Genomic DNA, 20,325 nt, shown 5'->3' with positions numbered 1-20,325 from the left:
GTGATAAGTGTACCCACCATCTGTCACCATACAACATTGCAACCGTATTATGGACCATGTTCCCTGTGCTGTACTTTTCATCTCCATGACTTAATTATTTTATAACTGGAAGTTCATACCTCTTAACCCCTTTCACCTATTTCGCCCGTCCCCCGACCCACCTCCCTTCTGGAAAGCACCAGTTTGTTCTCTGCGTTTAAGAGTCTGGCTTTTTGTGTGTTTGCTCATTAGTTTTGTTTTTTAGATTCCACGTATAAGTGAAATCTTATGGCATTTACGTTTCTCTGTCAGACTTATTTCACTTACCATAATACCCAGGCCCATCCGTGTTGTCACAAGTGGTGAAACTTCATTGTTTTAAGATTTTATTTGTCAGAGAGAGAGAGAGCACAAGCAAGAGGAGCAACAAAGGCAGAGGGAGAAGCTGGCTCTCCACTGAGCAAGAAACCCAATGTGGAGCTCGATCCCAGGACCATGGATCATGACCTCAGTTGAAGACAGATGCTTAACCAACTGAGCCACCCAGGCGTCCGGAACCTTCATTCTTTTTTAAAGGCTGAGTAATGTTCCATTGCTTATATATACGCACCACATCTTCTTTATCCGTTCATCTGTTGGTGGACACTCGGGCTGCTTCCGTATCATGGCTATTGCAAATAACGCTTCAATAAACATAGAGGTGCCTTTATCTTTTCAAATTAGTGTTTTCCTTTTCTCTGGGTAAATCCCCAGTAGTGGAATTACTGGATCATAAGGTACTTCTACTTTTAATATTTTGAGAAAACTGCATACTGCTTTCCACAATGGTCATACCAATTTGCACTCCTACGAGCAGTGCAAGAGGGTTCCCTTCTCACCACAACTTGGCCACTGCCTGTTATGTCTTGTCTTTTTGAGGCTAGCCGTTCTGAGAGGTGTGAGGTGTTATCTCACTCTGTGTGTGTGTGTGTGTGTGTGTGTGCGTGTGCGTGCACGCGCCTTCCTTGATCTGCCATTTATTGCAACAATCCTAGAAGGGTTGTACTAATATTACCCCCATTCTATGGATGAAGAAACTGAGGCACAGACAGATAAATCATTTTGCAAGATTATACAGTTAATAAGAGGTGTGGGGTGGGGTGAAAGGTCAGGATTTAAACCCAGGCAGTCTGACTGTGGAGTACCTTCACTCAACCACTTAAAAGAAATCATCCCAAGGTTATCTGCTTGATAATGCTGGATATTGTCAGAAAAATCACAGGAGCCTTAAGATTTTTGGAAATGCTAGATCATCTACTGAAGTTCCTCCTCAGCCTCTAGGCAACACCACAGTTGAACAATCTAGGCCTGGCAGAAAGCTTCCTGGGAACAGAATCCCACAACTTCTACTCACAGTTCATTCCAAAGTTTAACAGTCAGGAAATTCTTAAATTACAACTAACTCAAATCCTTTATGCTGCAGGCTAAGCCCCATTCCTTGGGTTGATAAACCCCAATATTTCCATTTCTCTGACTCATTCACTTGACTACTAAACTTATTAAGCGTGCCCAGCTGAATTACATACTGAACACAGAGACAAAAAGCTCTTAGGTATCCACAGGATCAATCTGAAGACTGGCCAGCTGAGAGGAGGGGGGATTTGTAGAGACAGGGTGGGGAGACAAGAGCCCTCATTGACAAGAGGTGGGCACACAGAGCCCAGGCAGCCCACCTGTAGCCTTAACCCTACAATGCTGAACATCCCAACACAGACTCACCCAGCACAAACCCAGGGAGAGTTCCAAGCAGAGATGCCTGGAAAACCTACGCTTTCCTTTCCCTGTATCCTGAATCTGTCCACCACCACCATCTTGCCATCTTCTCTGTGTAAAAGCTTTTCATTCACTGAGCACTGCAATTAAGTGGACTCTTTCTCTGCTGCAAACAAAATAACTTCGGTGGCTGAATTAGAAATGTCCCAGTGTGATGCTACTGAACCGCCAAGGCAGCGGACGACGGGATGCCCTTAGACTAGGACACAGGAGACCTAGATCCTGCTCCTGGAGCCACTGCGCCTTCAGTCCGCATTTACCGAGTACCTACATACGGGAAGTGCGGACGCAGTCCCCGCCCTCAAGGAAACCTACAGTCCCGCCTCGGGGAGACCGCACGCAACAGCCAGCCCTGTGGACTGCGGACAGGTGTTACAAAGGCAGTTAAGCTCCAGGTGTTAAGGAAGCGTCGAGGGGACTGTCATCCACCGTGATCCTTGCACCTCACTGAGCTCAAGATTCTGTTCATTAAAACGGGGATAATAATTCCTTCTCCAGATGCTGGATGGTGCTCTGGGGGTCTCAAAGACCAAGGCTCCTGGAAAAGTATAAAGGGCAATTCAAAATAGGGGCTGTGTGTGATGAACGACGCACTAGGGCTAATCCACGCATGGAAAGATGTGCCCTGTTCAGCGGCGCCATAGGCCAGCGCGAGCAGAGGGCAACAACGGTTGCAACTGGCGGGTACCTTCTCCGAAAAACAACACACTTGACCCAATGAGGGCGGGGGAGGAAATCCAGAGCAAATTCCAAAGTTAGAACCTCGGAAAGCGACACCCTCCGGCACTCAGCACCCGTGGCCACGAGCGTCCTCTCCCGCGTCACTCTCCAAGCACTCGGCACCGGTCCCCAACCTGGAAACCCTAAACCGAGGTCTTGACGGGCCGGACCGAGGCGCGGGCACCCTCTGGCGGCCAGACACGGACTCTGACCGCTCGGAGCGCGGAGGCGGGGCTGGCGACCTAAAGGAGGGGTGTTCTTCTCGCGTGAACTAATGACATCATCAAAGCGACGGGCCCGGAAGGAAGTAGTGTGTGGAGGGCGTGGCGGTTTCTACGGTTGCACGGGGGTTCGGAAGAGTACGGAGCGCCTGGAGGGACAGCTTGGTACGCGGCTCCCGCCCCTTAGTGTGCGCACTGGGCCTAGTTGCGGCTCCCGGCCGAAGCTCATCAGCGGTTCTCCAGGGCCCCAGCTCCAGCAGCCTCTCTCCCTCAGAAGCGAGAAAGCAACCCCTTTCTGTTCCGTCCCTTCCCCGCGAGCCCCAGGGCCCTAGGGACGCGCGACCCTCTCTCCAAAGAGGGCAGGGAAGGGGCGCGCGTTGGGGGCGGGGAGGGGAGGGCGTTTGCAGAAAGGACGCAGCTGCAGATCCGTAGCTGGAGTCCGCCACGGTAAAATAAGCGCCTCGTAGACGTCGGAGCCCGAGCTATGTTAGCCCCGGGAGGCAGAATCCACGCCCTGCGCGGGTGGGCCCAGGCACGCCTGGCTGTGAACTTTGCTGTCAACCATCGTTTTTCCAGAGCCTTCAGTGTTTAGGAAATGAGTCTCTAGACGCCAGCTCTTTCTTATCCTGGTGCTTAAACGCAGTTCGACCCAGGATCCTAGTCAGCCCACCCTGGGGAACCCTCTTTCTCCTCTAACCATGGGCTTGGGGACCTGTCAGGTGCAAAGTGCCAGGCACGTGTGTGGGAGGGTGTATTCAGAGCCCTCCCCGGTTTAGATCCAAAGGAATAATTGGGAAGGTGGTCGAAAGGCCAGAGAATCCCATCATGTGAACTCTTCTCACATGCTGACTCTGTCGCTCCAGCATCTGAAAGGAGTAAATAATGGTTTCCTTTGAAATGGCAGGCAATTAGGACTGGGAGGCTCTGACCAGAATTACATAGCCACAACTGCCTGTCATTTGACATCCTCTGTAATTTGAGCAACATACTGCAGCTGCCTCTCTTCCCTTTTACTAGCATGAGTGACTCCAGTGACAGCACATTCGTGTTCACAGGAAGAGAAGGCTGTGTTCTGAACGCTGCCCAACTGGCACTGGTTCTCTCTCCGGGCCCCGCTGTATCTGGAGCCACTGCCTCCTGGGGGAGGTAGGGAATACGATCCCACAGCTGGGGGAGGAGTGGGAATGTTGCCTGAGAACAGGATGAAGAGAGTTGGACATCTAGCCTTAGTACAACAGGCTAGCCATAGTACAACAGGCTGGGCCTGAGCCACTTCAGGGAGCTCAGCTTAGTGAGGTGCTCTCCCGGTTATAACTTTTCTCCTGCGTGTTGGACCACAGACGTTTTCCTGCATCTTTTTCCCTAGGATACAGGTTCGCTGATGGCTCAGTTGGGAGCAGTTGTGGCTGTGGCTACCAGTTTCTTTTGTGCATCTCTCTTCTCAGCTGTGCACAAGATAGAAGAGGGACATATTGGGGTGTATTACAGGTAAGGAAGAGACAGAAGCTTGCAACTCCCTGTTAAATGTCTCTTTCCTAGTCACTGTCTAGCAGGTTCTGTTGATTATCTGTGTTTGTTGAATAAAGGAGTCTTTTTAGATGGAGCTGTGGTGTCAGTGACCATGACGGGGACATACACACACACTCTTATATACATATATAAGTGTGAATATAAAACTTAATTGTCTTAAGTTGATGCCATGGGTGGTGGACAATAAATGTGTCTAGAGATTTGGAGACAAAATCTAAAGGAAACCAGTGCTTGCAGATCCTCTCTGAAACATTGTTTTCTCCTACATCCCTCTCCAGAATCTTGGTGCCACAAGGTTACCTCCTATGAGCACCAGTTCTTGATGGAAATTTGAGGAGCTAGCCTGCTCGTTTATACCCACTCTTGAAAATTACCATTTCAGGAAAAAGGAATCCTTCAGACTGATCTATATCAATCAAGGCAAGCCCAAGAGTAGTGATTCTTGTAAGAAAGAGGAGCCCGTTGCATCTCTGTTTATTGCTGGTTTTAATAAATAATGTGTTTTTTCCTTCGTAATGCAAAGCAAAGAAGCACTTATAAATCTTGAGTTGCTTTCCTCTCAGTAACCTCCGTGACCCAAGTTTTTTGCTTTTAACTGTTATGAACTCCTCCTTATATGTGCCCAAGATGCTTATTCCTGGATTGCCAATAGCAAGTTCTAAAAGTTTCAGCGGAGAAAAGGCTCCGTTCTCCCCTTTATTTCTCCCCACCTGCTGCTCATATGTGCCCCAAAAAGGCTTTTAATTTTGTTACCCTTTACATATAACTTGGTTCTGAAGGTCACCTACTGCCCAAAAAAAGGTATGCAGATGATTTTTAAAGCGTTCTTAAAATTGTTCATGTCCCTTGACTCCAGTATTAGTGCAGTTAGTCGGTAAAGGAATTACCGGACTTAACTGCCCCCCAAGGATTGCCACAAACTCAACGGGTATGAACAAGTAAAATAGACTTCCCCTTCTGTTAAGGATTGCCAGGGATCCTGCTGTCTTCATTCCACTTGGCCCATGTGCCTATTTTTCCTGCCTTGAAAGCATGAATAATGGTTTTATGTTTTACCATCAGGCTTCCTAGAATATTAGGGTTGAGCTGAGAGGAAGGGGTCTATGGACATGGCTCGGTCACCTGTCACTCTGTGTGAGATGTTTATGGGGGCGTAGAGAACGTGGTGCAAATAGTCATTGCTGTCATTGCTAGCTCTCACTAAACCGCCTCTCTCTCCTCTGCAGAGGTGGAGCCCTTCTGACTTCGACCAGCGGCCCGGGTTTCCATCTCATGCTTCCTTTCATCACATCGTATAAGTCGGTGCAGGTGAACTGGGCTTGTGGGGCAGGTTTGGGGTGTTGGCAAACACATGATTTGGAATTATTTCCCATTAGATGAGTAAATGCCTCTTCAAGGAATGCATATATGTAATGTATCGTGTATATAGAAAGAATGAGGTCCCATGAACCGCATACTCTGGAGCTTTATTTGATTGTTGAAATGGCTGAATGGGGTCATTGCCTTGACCCATCGGCCCCAGCTGGGAATTATTTCTTCACTTCAAGGTAGAGCCAGAGAAGAATGTTCTGAAGATAAAGAAGGAAAAGTAGGATGTGTGTGGGTCTGTGTGTTTTCAGTCACAGGTTACCTAGATAAATGGAAATGAAACATGATAATTTTGCTGGTTCTTATTTCAACTTCATAGATGTGAACATAATTTCAGGGGTGGAGGGAGAGGAAAGTTGGACTTGGTGACATGAGATAACATCTAAATTTTTTTTAAGATTTTTATTTATTTATCAGAGAGACATCGCAAGTAGGCAGAGAGGCAGGCAGAGAGAGAGAGAGGAGGAAGCAGGCTCCCCACTGAGCAGAGAGCCGGATGTGGGGCTGGATCCCAGGATCCTGAGATCATGACCTGAACCAAAGGCAGCGGCTTCAACCCACTGAGCCACCCAGGCGCCCCAGACATCTAAAGGAAGAGTAGGAATAATTATAACAGAAGGCCTGGCTCAGATAGACTAGCCATCTTTGAAGTATGTCCAGCTAAGAGGGATAAGAAGATTTAGAGGATGATTTTTGAACCGACTCAGGAAAATATCCTGGGACACCAGCATTCTCCCTGTTCATTTCTTCTGCCATCTCCAGCACTTGATGATTTTCAGAGTGCATTTGTGCCCAGGATCTTAGGAGTCTCACAGTAATGCTGAGAAGGGGCTGAGCCAGGTTAAATACAGAATCCTCTAGTTTCAAAACTAGTGAAAGGAGGACAGTAGAGATAAAGACGATCTTAGGACTCCTAATCCAAGTCCTTTTTTTTTTTTTAACTAAACCATTATTACACAGCTTGTGCATGTGGTGATTCACTTACAGTGAAGTTGGAGTAGGTACCTTTGTTCCTCTGAGTCAGGCACCCTGTGTAAATAAAGAGGATTAGACCGAGTATTCTTGTTTAACAAGGCCAAAGGTCAACCCAGATAACCTCAAGGACCAGACGATTGGGATTCCAGAACTAAGTTACTTTACTCCTCATGGCCCATGTTACAGCCATTTTATGTCTCCTCTGTTTCTAGACCACGCTGCAGACAGATGAGGTGAAGAATGTGCCTTGCGGGACTAGGTAAGCTGCCCGGGGTGAAGGAGGTAAGCCTATGTCCACAGAAGGGCTGGCTGTTAGCTGTCACTGTTAGAGACAGTGAGAGGAGAAGCATTCCTTCTCGGTGGTCTTACCAAATTCCCTGCCTCCTTGCTCCCTTGGTTCCAATTTGACGAGGACATGCGGTGCCATAAGGAAAATCACAGAAGGTAGACAGATTCAGGAGAACCTTGAATTCTGTGCTGAGTGTGGGCTTTTTCTGTTTTAAGTGAAGATCCACTAAAAGCTTTTAGCAGATAAATGACTTGATAGCTGGGGAATTTTGTAAAGGTAAGGGCTGACCTCAGGGTCTGGAAGTCCACACAGAACTCCACTCCAGTGGTCTGGGTGAAAAGTAAAGAAGGTCCAAATTGGAACAGAATCACAAACCACCACCACAAGGAAACATTCAGGCAAATCCAGAATTAGGGCATCTCACGGGACAGCTGACCTGGTGGCATCACAGGGAGGAGCTTTGGGTTGGAAAGCAGACCTAAAAGACATAAACAAAGGCATGGTGAGCCCTAATTAGAACTTGGTTCAAAAATACCATCTATGAAAGACAGGGGGACTGGATGAGTCAGCTCGGACAGCCATAAGAGAGGGCCACAGACTGAATGGAAACAGAGTCCAAGGTGTCAGCAGGCTTCATCTCTGGTGAAGCCTCTTTTCCTCGCTTGCAGGTGGTGACTTTGCAGTGTCCTCACGGGGCCTTTCCTGGGTGCACACAGGCAGAAATTCTCTAGTGTCTGCCTCTTTTCCTTTACCAGTCCAATCGGGTTGGGGACCTACCCCTATGACTTCATGGAGTCTTAATTACCACCTTATGGCCCTGTCTCACTCAATACAGTGACAAGGGGCTTTTAAGAGTTTCGGCAAATGGACTTTTGGAGGGCACACAGTTCAGTCCCTAACAGGAACAACAGGAAACTGGCATAAGGATCTGGTATTAGAGGCTGTTGAGAAATTATTGTTAATTTTCTTAGATTTGGGACATAGAAGGATGTCATTATACCTCAGTGCATGTTGCTCACTGACCTGTTAAGGGAGAAAGAGTATCATGACAGCAACTCACTTTGAAATGTTCAGCATAAAAAGCAGAGCAATCTGTAAGGTAAAATGTTAGCAATTGCTAAATGTAGGTGTTCATGTATGGATGTGAGTTGTATTATTCTTTCAGCATTTCTGTATGCTTAAAATTATGTATTATGAATATGTGCCAGGAAAGGGAAGTGCTGCACCAAAGTGATAGTGAAGACAAAGGGAGAAGAAACAGTGACCATAAAATCCCACGGTGGCCTTCTAAATGCTGAGAAATCCTTCACTTTTCTTTTCCCATCAATGGATTGCTTTAATCAAAAGGCATTGCAGATTCAGCAGATACGAACTGTCCTTTTCCTAGTGGCACCCAGAAGTTTCACTTTTCTCCTTATGGAGATAATTTGAGGAGGTGTGGTTTCTCAGGAGATGGTGTTCTTGCCCTAAGCTTGGAAGATTCCTACTTGGAGATCTCGTGCCTTCTGGCCTCCCGTGAACTCCTCTGCTCCTTTTCTGCCAGGTCACACACCTGATGCCATCACCTAGAGACGGCACTCTGTTCCAGAGCCTACTGGTGACTTCTTTATTCCTTCTTCCCCCAACAGTGGTGGTGTGATGATCTACTTTGACCGAATTGAAGTGGTGAACTTCTTGGTCCCAAATGCAGGTACGTTTTTCCAGTTGACCTTCACCACCAACTTGCTTTGCCCAGCATGTCCCCCTATCCGTACCGCCACCCCAGGTCTGTCTCAGCACCTCAGGCGGGGAGAGCCGCTGTGTCTGAGAAAGGGAGTCCTGCCTTTTCTGACTGCAGTCCTGCCTTCCCTCCCAGTGTATGACATTGTGAAGAACTACACTGCTGACTACGACAAGGCCCTCATCTTCAATAAGATCCACCACGAGCTGAACCAGTTCTGCAGTGTGCATACCCTTCAGGAGGTCTACATAGAGCTCTTCGGTAAGAAAGCCTCTGCTGACCGTAGCATGCCTCCACCACTGTTTCCCCCACCGCCTACTTCTGAGCTACCGTAGGGGAGGATGGGTTCCAAGGGACAGGAAGTGTCAAAGAAGCCAGTGCCCGGGAACTGGTCCCAAGCAGAACTTCTAGAAAATGTTGATGACAGTGGCAGAAGGTCATGAAAGCAGGTGAGCCTTGGCCACAGGTGTATGGTGGACTAGGGGACTCCTAGCCCAAATCAGAGGACTGGAAGGCAGAGAATTCCGACTATCCCTAAAACAGCCTTCTGTAAAGAAGACAGAGTCCATTCTAGAAGAACCTTAGAGATTATCCATCCCAAAAACCTCATTTTCAGATGAGGGGACTAAAGCCCGAAGAGAAAGTTTTAGAACTATTTCATAGCAGAGCTGCGGCTAGACCCTCCCTCTCCTGGCTCTCGCTTCAGAGTGCTTCTCCGCCTGCCAGACGAAAGAAGGGCCTCCAGGAGAGGTGAGGAGGACAGTAGGGCTCACATTTAATTCTAGAAGTGGAACAAGGACTACAGCTGCTTAAAGTTCCTAGTTTCTTTAAGCCTGCATGCATAGAGATGAATAGGAAAACACTTAAAAGAATCCACGTGCTTAAGTACACACTTTTTGACCTTTTTAACCAGTCAAAGTAAACATAGCCTGACTTCAGCAACAAGAGAAAGAAACAGTTCAGTAATTGTTCGAGCTCTTTTGTGGTTAAGTGTTCTGTTGAAGCTTGCTGCCAGAAGTTTTCTAGTGGCCAGTGCTGAGAGTAAATGATAGTACAACTATTCCTGATCCTAGGACTGGAAAATGTCTCTTCCCAGGAATCTTCATTAAAAAGGACCCTGATAGAATGTTTCGCAGAGTAGACAGGAGGGGGGAGGGACCCCTGATGCTGCCCGTGAGCTCAATGAGAGAGCCCGTTGCACACATTTCTGATTCGGGAGATCTTCAGAATCACTTCTAATTTCTCTGCAGTAGAAAATAAATCTAAATTCACTTTACAGGATTTGAATTCAGTATGCTTTAAAGAAAAATTCTGTGAATTTGCTATTATTAGTATTTTGGTTTTTGTTTTTTGTTTTTGACTTGAAACTGAGAGCACTTTATAAAATAGCATTAGTTTTCTCAGGGTGCCCGGGTGGCTCAGTCACTAAGCGTCTGCCTTTGGCTCAGGTCATGATCCCAGGGTCCTGGGATTGTTCCCCACATTGGGCTCCCTGCTTGGTGGAAAGCCTGCCTCTCCCTCTTCCACAGCCCCTTGCTTGTGTTCTCTCACATGTCTGTCTCTGTCAAGTAAAGAAATAAAATCTTTAAAAAAAAAATAGCATTAATTTTCTCTCTAGCCCTGGTTTTAGAACTTGTGCCATTAAAAGAACACTTTAAAGCATTTGAAACAACAAGAGACAAAGGACTGTAACTCCCATGAAGAGAAAATGAAAATATGAAATTGTTTTGCAATAGAAAACTTCTTACTGTCAGGGCACCTGGCAGGCTCGGTAGAGCATGCAACTCTTGATCTCGGGATTGTGGATCCCACATTGGATATAGAGATTACTTAAAAATGAAATCTCTTAAAAAGAAAAAAAAAAAAGGAAACTTCATATTGCCCAAGAGATAAACTTAGTAGCTTAGTGAAACTTCTTGTACAGTGAAGCTGGGAAAATGTAATTACTTTGAAATTTTCTTTCTTTTTAAAGTTACATCTTTTGAGCAAAAACACTGCCTTGCTTAGAACCTGTTTGTGTTTGTAAAGGAGGAATTCATATCTCTAATCCCTAGAACGTGGGAGGTTTTCCACTAGCTGTGTCTGTCCTCTCAGGACTCACGGCCCTGACTTCCCTCCCACATGACTGTGTAATTCTCATCCCTGCTTACACTGATGCCTCCTCTATGCCTGTCTTATAAAAACATTACGTAGTTCTTGTTCAACAATGACCCGTGGCAATCTCTTTGTGTAACATAACCTAATCTGCGTTTATTTGCATGACTATAATGTATAAACAACTTATTACCAATATTACTTTTATAATAAACCACCTGACAAAATATTTCTTTTTTTTCAAGATTTTATTTATTTATTTGACAGAGAGATCACAAGTAGGCAGAGAGGCAGATTGGGGGTGGGGGGAGAAGCAGGCTCCCTGCTGGAAAGTTATGAGCCCAAGACCATGGTTGTCTGCTTTAAGTCAGATATAATTTGGTCTAATAAATGACTATTTATTATTAACTTAGGGAGGGCACAGAACATCTCAAAGTTTGGTTGGTATCTGTTTAAGAAAGAAAATATGAAATGTGATGTTTATCCATGGCTGTCAAGTTGTTAAACACATACCAGCTCTGAGGTGCTGCCTTCTGGGGCATTTCTCCCTCATGCCAAGAGGCTTGTGAGAGCATATCCAGTGTGTGGAAACGTTAAAATCTCTTGCTTACCGATTAGACAGTTGAAGATAGTGCTGTTTTAAAGCATAAAACAGCCCTAAAAATTAAAGCATAGTAATTAAACAAGTGTATTATTTTGGCTCCTAACTAGCGTGAACACATTACAGAACTTCTTTGGGCCTCAGTCTGGTCTGGGCATCTGTTAAAGGCAGGGAGTTCCACTTGCCATTCCTCAGAGGCCCCTGTTTGGGCACCAGTGACCAAAAACGGCCACTTAAAGCGGGTGGCAGCTGACAGGGAGGTCATTCAATTCGGATGTCCTACCCTGGTTCTGTGGAGTCTTCTCAGCGCCATCCAAGATGTTACCGAAGATCTCCATGGCAGGGCTCAGGAAGAGAAGGCCTGGCCAGAGAGGGCAGCTGTGAGGGTTGTAGGATCCCAGCCACAAGGTGGGGGAGGAAGGGAGGGGTTGTCAGTCAGAGCTCTTCCTACACTTGCCTATGAAACAGCTCCCATGTGGATTCCACACAGAGCAATCAGGGCCAAAGCAAACGACTATCAAAAGACTCGGGCTTGTTTCCAGAACCATAAATTTTCATTTTCCCCACTGTGTTCTTTGATGGAGTTCTTAATGGAAATAGTCTTCCTTGGGGCTTTCGTTGACGTCAGAGTCTATTTTTCTTTTAGAAACTTCTCAGATGACTGGATTTCAATGGCTTGGCTCTCTTCGAAATACCTAGCATAGCCACTCCACCTTCCTTCCTCTTGAAAACAGGCTGCCTGGCTTCTCTTTAGCTGCTATTGTCGAAAAGGCTGCCGCCCGACTCAAGAAATGTGCAAGACTTGTTTGTCCTTTTTCTTATTAAAGCTCAGTTTCCTTTTGGGCAAGGTTGCTATTTTCTTTTTCTTTTTTTTTTTAAGTTTTTTTTTTTATTTATTTGACAGATCACAAGTAGGCAGAGCAGCAGGCAGAGAGGGAGAGGGGAAGCAGGCTCCCTGCTCGATCCCAGGACCCTGAGATCATGACCTGAGCCACACAGGTGCCCCTAGGTTGCTATTTTCTACAGCCTCAGTGATTTTATGTGGAGGCCACAGGAAAAGGATGCTCTCACATCCAGCTTGCATAGAGCAGCTGCAGAGGCATGTTGCTTTGAAAGATGTGCCAAGGATCTTCAGATTTCTGGGCTCTGATAAGCCCTTGCCTTGAAAAGCCCTTTGGCCTATCTGGTGCATTCTTGAGCTGGTGTTGTAGTTTGTCCTCTACCCCCATGCTTTCCTCCACCCTGCCTACAGTGTAACAACAACTCTTGTTGTCTTTCTTGATTCCAGATCAGATTGATGAAAACCTCAAGCTGGCTTTACAACAGGACCTGACCTCCATGGCCCCTGGGCTTGTCATCCAAGTAAGCATGGCCACAATGGGAGCCTGCTCTGCTGAAGGGGCATCCCCCCCTTCCAGAGGATGTCCTTTTTGTGCAGGAAGATGAAAGGCCAGTGGGAGGTGCTTCTGTCCCTCGCCACCCTCACCTTCCCATCACGTGCTGTTTTCCTCCTCCAGGCTGTGCGGGTGACCAAACCCAATATCCCTGAGGCAATTCGCAGAAACTACGAGTTGATGTGAGTATTTCCATTGCCTAAGCTACACCCACCACTCTACCCACCCCCCCACCCCCAACCTCATCCTGTCCCAAAGTTAACTGAAGCCATGCCAGGTGCTCATTCCCCTTCTTGAGTATTCGTTACAGCCCATCGCTCTGCGAGATGGCGCAGGTGTTTCGGGACAGTCACCTGGGCTCCGTAGCTGTGGTGGAGAAGCCACAGGAGAAGCCCTTCCCAGCAGTGCTGCTTTTCAAAGAGCCAGGGGGCATTGTTTGTTCTTCCTGGGTCATATCAAAGATGATAGGAGCGAAAGGTGGTTAAGTGGGCAGGCAGGTGCATTTTACCAAAGTAAATTCTGCTTTATTTCCCACAAATGAGTTATTTCAGAGGTGAAAGAGAGCCGTGTTACTGTCTGCAACAGACCTGCTTTTTCCTGGGACATTCAACAGCCTTCCAGGAGAGATGACGGACTCACAGTTTGCCTCTCCTCAGCGGAAGTTCGGCTTCTCTGGGAGACAGTGAAGTTCCCCAGAAGCTTCTTCCACGGCAGCCTCACAGCTTTTTTCCCCCCCGCCATCAGGGAAAGCGAGAAGACAAAGCTTCTCATTGCAGCGCAGAAACAGAAGGTGGTGGAGAAGGAAGCTGAGACGGAGCGGAAGAAGGCCCTCATCGGTCTGAATGTGGTTCTGCGATCCCCTCACATGGCAAAGGGGGCTGGAGGGGGTGGTGGGAAGCTGAGAGGTAGCCTCGGGCACCGTTAGATCCCATAGCCCTCCAAACCCTTGCGGGGGCGCAGGAATGGCATTCGTACTCCCAGAAGCAGAGCGGAAGTCGTCAGATCACAGCTAGGGGCAGTGCGTTTTGAGTCTCTCCTTATGTTTGAAATGAAAAGAACCTTTTTTCTTAATGCATTAACGGATAATAAGAATGGCTGATACCTATCGAGCAGGTATCATGGGTCATGTACTTTTCTAAGCACTTACACGTGCTCACATGTATTCCTCACAACCACCAGGTGATGTAGGTTCTATCGTTAGCCTCATTTTCCTGAATCAAAGGCCAGAGGGTTTAAATAATGTGCCCAGGGTCATATGGCAAGTAACTGGCAGAAACGGGGTTCAACCCCAAGGACTCTGTCCAGAACCTGGTTTGTAACCACTACACTGGATTATCAACAATGACTAATTGCTTCCCAAAGTGAAGCAGCAGGGAGAAACTGTTTGGAGAGTATCTTACTCCTTAGCCTTTCCATTCAGGAGAAATACCCTTGTGACAGGAGAGGTGAGGGCCTGCTCCTCGCTTCCGTCGCGGGCCCCAGGTCTCTCCGTTTACTGTCTTGTGCCGATGTCGTGGTACCGCCCTGCTGGTACAGCCCACCTGTGCCCCTCCCAGGGCTCTCCTGAGCTAACCCACCGGCCTGCATCAGAGACTCAGGAAGGGTCAAACAGTCCAGCCTTTGAAATACCAGAGTTCTGAGCCTTTTCTCAACTTTCTTACTGTAGAGGCAGAAAAAGTGGCCCAGGTCGCAGAAATCACCTATGGGCAGAAGGTGATGGAGAAGGAGACGGAGAAGAAGATTTCAGAAATTGAAGGTGAGCACAGGTGAAGTGAATGAATGCCCAAGGTTTCCTCAGGCCCCACCTTGTGACAAGGGGGTGAGACGGTCATTTCCTTCGTTCTTTCATCTTTGTTCTAAGATGTGATGATTTCTTTGGAAAATCACTTTTTCTCTATGCTTTGAGTCGACTTTGGGGGAGATATGGGCCAGGCTGACGTCAGTTTTCCACTTCAGAGAGCGTTCGCTCACTCAGCAGACGTCCACTGCGTGTGGCTAGGCGCACTCATGTGAGGCCTAAGGAAAAAGGAAATTACGGAAGTCCCTGCTGTCTGGCAAGGGTCTCAGAGCCTAGGAAGTGAGCAAGGAGGTGAGGCCGGAACAGCAGCTCCTCCCCGTCCCTTCCCTAGCCCCCCGTGCTTGTGAGCAAACACCACAGCTGCGGCCTCTGTCTGCTCTGGGCACCCCCTGTCGTGGATACCAAGGCAGCTGCGAAAGGGACACCTTTTCAGCACCACCAGCACTGGAGCTGGAGCAGGTTTTCTCGGCTGGCTTTTCTGAACTCTGTTCACCTTCAGTTCCCTGCCCCTAAGCCCTCAGCTCGTTCCCACCACCTACCCTTTCCTTCATGTGGTGCCTTAAATCAAGCAAATTCTAGGACAACAATAGGCCCTCAAGGCCCAGCTTCCAAGCGCTGTGCCCACTTGGACTCACTGTGGGGCCTGTCAGGCTTTGAGTGGGCCCAGTGAGGAGCCAGCTAGGATTTTACAGGTCAGTGGATCCTCATTAGGGAGCTTTTGGCAAAACAAGACATTCTTATCTGTTATAAAAACATGTCATCAGGTGCTAAGGCCACTTGACGGCCACCTGCAGCCAGCACCCCTGCCAGACTCCACCCTCCTTCCGCCCGGGGTCTCGCTGGGGGTGGGCAGGAAGAACCCACCCACAGACTGGCTGTCCTTCCCAGGCTTTTGGCTACAGATAACGCTTAGGGGAGGCTGGCCTCATTCCCAAGGCAAGGGAGTAAGCATCAAAAATTTTGCATCAGCTCGACAGAAAGTGCGTCTCATCCAATTGAGGAAGAGTGTCACGCACGCGGTGGAGGGTGAAATAGGTCTTCGTCCAAACAGGTGTTGGTCTGGACCGCAGTGTATAGTGGCCTTAAAGTTGTGCCAGCTTCCTCACTGTTAACGAGGACCTTTTTGAAATGAGCGATGGAAATAAAAAGGGAAACGAAGTTGGAGAGGGACTGAGCTGTTTCTTTAGGTGGGGTCACCTGCGGCTGGGCTCCTGGGGCTTTTGGTGAGCCCCACAAGAGGGATGTGGTGGAGAGCTCTGAGGCTCGAGGTGGGGGCAGGCCCCACGTGGCTTCCACGCGGAGGAGCGGCAAGAGGAGTCAGCACAGGGAAATGGAAGCATCGCCGGGCTGCAGTGCTCCTCCAGAGCCTGCTTTCAGAGGGGTTGCTGGGCACAGCAGCGGCCTTGCTCATCTTTAGTCCCCACCGCAGGGGGATGCTGTCCAGGCACCTCCTCATCGTGGTTGATTTTCAACCACAACTTATGAAATAGGGAAAAACACCTCTTTCCTCATTTTGCAGCAGAGGAAACCAAGGCACAGAGGCAAAAGAGCAGTCTCCCTGAGGTCACGGAGGCAGGCAGGGGAAGGGCCCAGGGCCCAGTGTTCTGATGGCCTCTGCCCTGCACTCACTGTCCTGTTGCCCGCAGATGCTGCGTTCCTGGCCCGGGAGAAGGCAAAGGCCGACGCGGAGTGCTACACCGCTATGAAGCTGGCCGAAGCCAACAAGGTAAAACCCCGGGCCACCTGGGGAGGAGAAGGTCTATTTGGCCTTGCACTAATGTTGTTTGAGAGCTCCGGATGTCAGATGGCCGCCACCTGCAAAGGCCTTCCTGGCCAGAAGGGATGGCCGCTGTGCTGTGGGGCTGCCCATCCCCTGAGCCGAGCTGCAGCAGAAGTTGTATCATCGTGTGAAACAGAAACTCCTCAGACTGGCAGCTCTGACCGTGCAGATCCATCCCTGTCATTTGGAGAGCCATGAGGCCTGGAAGAGTCAAGGGGGTGCACTGCTTCGACAGAGACCCTCTGTGAGGGGTGCCCCCCAGAGCTGCCCCGGATCGGGCTCCACCTGGGCTCTGCTTTGTTTCTTCCAGCTGAAGCTGACGCCGGAGTACCTGCAGCTGATGAAGTACAGAGCCATCGCTTCCAACAGCAAGATTTACTTCGGCAAAGACATCCCGAACATGTTCGTGGACTCTGCGGGCGGTCTGGGCAAGCAGTTCGAGGGGCTGGCTGACAAACTGAGTTTCGATGATGAGCCCTTGGACGTAGACCCAGAGGAGAATTGAAAGATTTTTGTATACAACCTCGGATGACACAAGAGATTTTTATTTTTGAATGATGAACCGGGATGCTCCTCCCTCCCACACTACCTGCTTCAACTCTCTTCCACATTCTGTGGAGCAAAAAGAAGAAATGGATTTAAATCTATTCCCCTTCCTAGGAAGGGAGGGCTGGGATTGATAATTTGGGGTCTTATTCAGGTAAGCGGATCAGGTGACTTCTGTTAAAATGGGCGAACCATGGGTTTGACCTTTGCCCTCCAGACACTCATTTTAGCCCTTTGACGCTGGCGTAAGTAGGGATTTGATCATTACAGAGGGGGAGAGATAGAGGGTGTTGCCTCCAGGTGATTTGCTTTCCCCCATTTGGGGAAAGGCAGTCCAATTTTCTCACCTCTGCCTTCAAGGATGCCTGTGGGTGAAGCTCAGCCGCTGAGTAGCTGTGTGCTTGTGAGTCTGCCCCGAGCTGGCGGGGAGCAGCCCCGAGCTGGCGGGGAGCAGCTGCTGAGAACAGTGGGCTTCGCTGGTATTTCTGACGGCACATGGGAGTTGTTTTGGCAGCACACTCCCGAGCCCTCACAAGGAAGGACTGGTGCTAGGTTTTGCAAGCTTCTCTCTCCTACCCTCCTCACCCCAGGGCTTAAAAAGCTGCGATTTCTGACTACATTCCAGAATCCGGGTTTGGTCATCACCCACAATTCTTCTTAAAACTCTTCACCTGTTCTGTGATTTGGTTCTTTTTGGTTTGTTTTTTTTTTTCCCCCTCTCAGATCTGTTCGTTGATTCCACTCAGCATTAGGAAGATAGGAACAAACAACCCAAGTGTCTTACTAGCTGCTGAAGGGGGTCACTCTGTCTCTCAGCCAGCATGGTACCTGCTTGGCAAACTGCATATGTTCCTTGAGACCTAGCATCTTTCTCACCGTGGAGGTTCTCTGTCCAAGAGCTCCTCTGGGGGCAAAGGAAGGACACCTGAAGGATCTCCTAGTCTTACTGCCTACAAGCAGTCTGTCTGATGGAGTGATAAAAAGGGAGCCCACTAAGTAGCATGGGTTTTGAAGTCTAGGGCGCCAGCAACCACAAGGGTCAGACTGAATGTTCTACCTCCAGAAGCAGTTGTGGGGTACACGTCATGAGCTCATGCCCAGGTCCCTGGCTTGGAAGGGCTGCATCAAAATCTGTTTGAATGGTTTAGGGTGGTTTTTTGTTGGTTGGGTTTTGTTTTGTTTTGTTTTTTCCCATTTCTGGTTAGGAAAATTTTGTGTCATTCTGGGAGATTTGGGATGGAGAAGACCAACCATGAAAGGAAGGTTTTCTTATATCCTGAAATCAAAGGGAGGAGATGGGTTCCAGCTTATGTAGGCCATGAGCTGTGTACCAGATTGTGAGGTTAACTCCCATTTCACTTGCAGGCATGTTGGTATTCTCCATGACAAACTCTGGCTTAGGGTCTGGCCTTGTTATTAGCTGCTCTCCCCACTACCACTACCAAAGAAACTACCATGGTACCCCTTTTCCCTCAGTGAAACTATGAACCATACCTTCTGGCACAGATGCCCACCTCATTTTTGGTCCCGTGCCCAGACTTCTGCTTTATTGGATGGCCCCAGAATTCGGGCCAGCTTGCTCCCAGGTAGCACAGGCTTGTCCAGAGTTTGGGGAGCATTCAGCTTGCTTAGGTAGAAACAACATGTTAACTCCTCTTAATTCAAGCGTTGCTCACACCAGTGGTCCTGGTCACACTTCATACAAGCAGCCAACTGTTCCTGGCAATGATGGATTTTAATGTGCTCAGAAGTGCTTGCAGAAGACAGTCTCCCAAGGCCAACATAGGTATCCATTATTAAGATCTACTCACCCTCCTCCCATTTTGATGCCATTAATCCTTTGTTAGCAACGTGACACATGACATCTAGTATCCCCATACATGTTTTTCTGCTTCCTTTACTCTGAGATTTGCTGCCTAGGCCTCAGAAAACACTACTTCAATAGAATAAAAAGCAAGGATCTCTCCACCTCTCAATAGCACCTTTGCTCAGGTTCTTCTCTTGAAAGCCCAATACTAGACAGCTTGTCCCTTGCACTTGGTAAACTTTAACCACAAAAGAGCCTCGAAGTCAAATCCTGCTGCCCTGCCTCCCTCAATGCTAATGTTGCTTCCTCTTTGAACAAAAAATAGAAATGTCATATGCCTCTCCGTTTAAATTCCACGGTTAGCTGCACCTGCCTGAATAGTAAAATCATGGAAGTCAGCAGTTTCCTCAGCACGGGACGGTCTGTGCGACTCTGTGTCTTCAGCACTCACTAGAAAATCTGATCTTAAAACATTGGAATCCTAAACATGTAAAATGTGACAGCCTACACTTTTGTAGGCAGTAAAGTCATGGCTGCTATTTGTAAATGGAACTTCTATCAAAATACGTAACTGTTTATAAAATTCAGTTTTTGTAGGATTTTTCCAAGGAAAAGGCACCTTGGTTGAATGTTTCTCATTAAACTTTACAGAAGTGGTTCATATTTGTACTGTTTTTAATCACTTTTTTAATATAAGGACAGAATTTTGCAAGGAAGCCAAAGTTTGTTAATAGTTTTTATAAGACTAAAATAAAATAAATTTGAAGGGATCTGTGGTCATATTAACTTGAAGGAGGAAAAATATAATTGAAAGAATTTTGGCAATATATTGACTCCAAAAAAAAAAAAAAGTTGTTTTCTAAATGATCTGTTGTAATTTCTTTGGGTCTATATTTCTTTCAGCACTGTTGGCTTTGCCATTTACAGAGAGTAAGTAGTGAAAGTAAGGTCATCGTCTTACTGACTTATCATTCTAAGTTTGATTGAAGATAAACTTCAGTCCTCAGTTGAGAATAAACCTGTAAGTTGACTAGTGGCTGCTCTGTGTCTGTGAACTTAACGGGCTACTTCATTAGTTCTACTCGGTAGGGTCCGAGCCACTCTTCCTATTGCTTCCTTAGAAAGGAAGTAATAGTCAATCAGTTTGTGTTTGTATTTCAGTTTCTTTTTATTTCTGCTTTTGTGTAAGCTGGTGATTGAACAGTCAAAACTAATTCTACTTTCAAAAAGCCCCAGCGGTTTAATGACCCCCTTTGTAAATGAGAAATGGTTCTTGTTATATTAATCTCTATAAATAATGTGCTGGATTAATTACCTTGGGTTGATAGCGGGAGGTATTATTTTAGACAACACTAAAGGTGTGAATTTATATCTGTTTTATTTTCAGTCTTGATAAATAAAATCATTCTTCTTTGTATTTACTTTTTTATTAAAGTGAAATTTAGCGATAGCTAAAACATCCCTCCCTAGTGCGTGGAGTGCAAGATCACCCTAAAAATATATTCAGATGAATATCCCCATTAGTAATGTAGAAACAATAAACAACTAATTTGTAAACATGGCATGATTCATGGTAGGTGCTATGGAAATTGATCATTTTAAAGAATCCATTCACTGCTGCAATTCTGGCCCAAAGGGTAGAGATCATTTCAGTTGACCCAGAACTCATTTTGATACCAATTCAGTCAGAA

The 20,325-nt window shown here is 47.3% G+C and overlaps 1 protein-coding gene across 6 annotated transcripts; it reads left to right on the top strand.

The window, feature by feature from the left end:
* Positions 1–2,774: 2,774 nt before the first annotated feature.
* On the top strand, positions 2,775–20,051 carry ERLIN2 (ER lipid raft associated 2). 6 transcript variants are annotated; one of them, XM_045997279.1, is made up of 13 exons: positions 2,840–2,897; positions 3,750–3,878; positions 4,099–4,220; positions 5,489–5,570; positions 6,818–6,864; positions 8,523–8,584; positions 8,750–8,875; positions 12,598–12,671; positions 12,827–12,885; positions 13,448–13,539; positions 14,370–14,459; positions 16,148–16,227; positions 16,592–20,051. In XM_045997279.1, the coding sequence occupies exons 3-13, from the start codon at positions 4,114–4,116 to the stop codon at positions 16,784–16,786; spliced, it is 1,014 nt and encodes a 337-aa protein (XP_045853235.1). In that variant the 5' UTR covers positions 2,840–2,897; positions 3,750–3,878; positions 4,099–4,113; the 3' UTR covers positions 16,787–20,051. The 6 variants fall into 6 exon arrangements, with proteins under 6 accessions (XP_045853237.1, XP_045853235.1, XP_045853236.1 ...); XM_045997280.1 differs by having other exon boundaries at positions 2,850–2,897; positions 3,788–3,878; XM_045997278.1 differs by lacking the exon at positions 2,840–2,897 and adding an exon at positions 2,904–3,179 and having other exon boundaries at positions 3,788–3,878.
* Positions 20,052–20,325: the final 274 nt, after the last annotated feature.

This window comes from Meles meles, chromosome 2 (assembly GCF_922984935.1).
Source record: "Meles meles chromosome 2, mMelMel3.1 paternal haplotype, whole genome shotgun sequence".
NCBI classification, from domain to species: Eukaryota; Metazoa; Chordata; class Mammalia; order Carnivora; family Mustelidae; genus Meles; species Meles meles.
This window is presented reverse-complemented; position numbering and strand designations above follow the sequence as displayed.

Coding starts and splice junctions, on each gene's coding strand:
- ERLIN2 (XM_045997281.1), top strand. CDS start 4,114: ATGGCTCAGTTGGGAGCAGTTGTGGCTGTGGCTACCAGTTTCTTTTGT. Junction 14,460..16,147: donor GAAGATTTCAGAAATTGAAG/GTGAGCACAGGT, acceptor TGTTGCCCGCAG/ATGCTGCGTTCCTGGCCCGG. Junction 16,228..16,591: donor AGCTGGCCGAAGCCAACAAG/GTAAAACCCCGG, acceptor TGTTTCTTCCAG/CTGAAGCTGACGCCGGAGTA.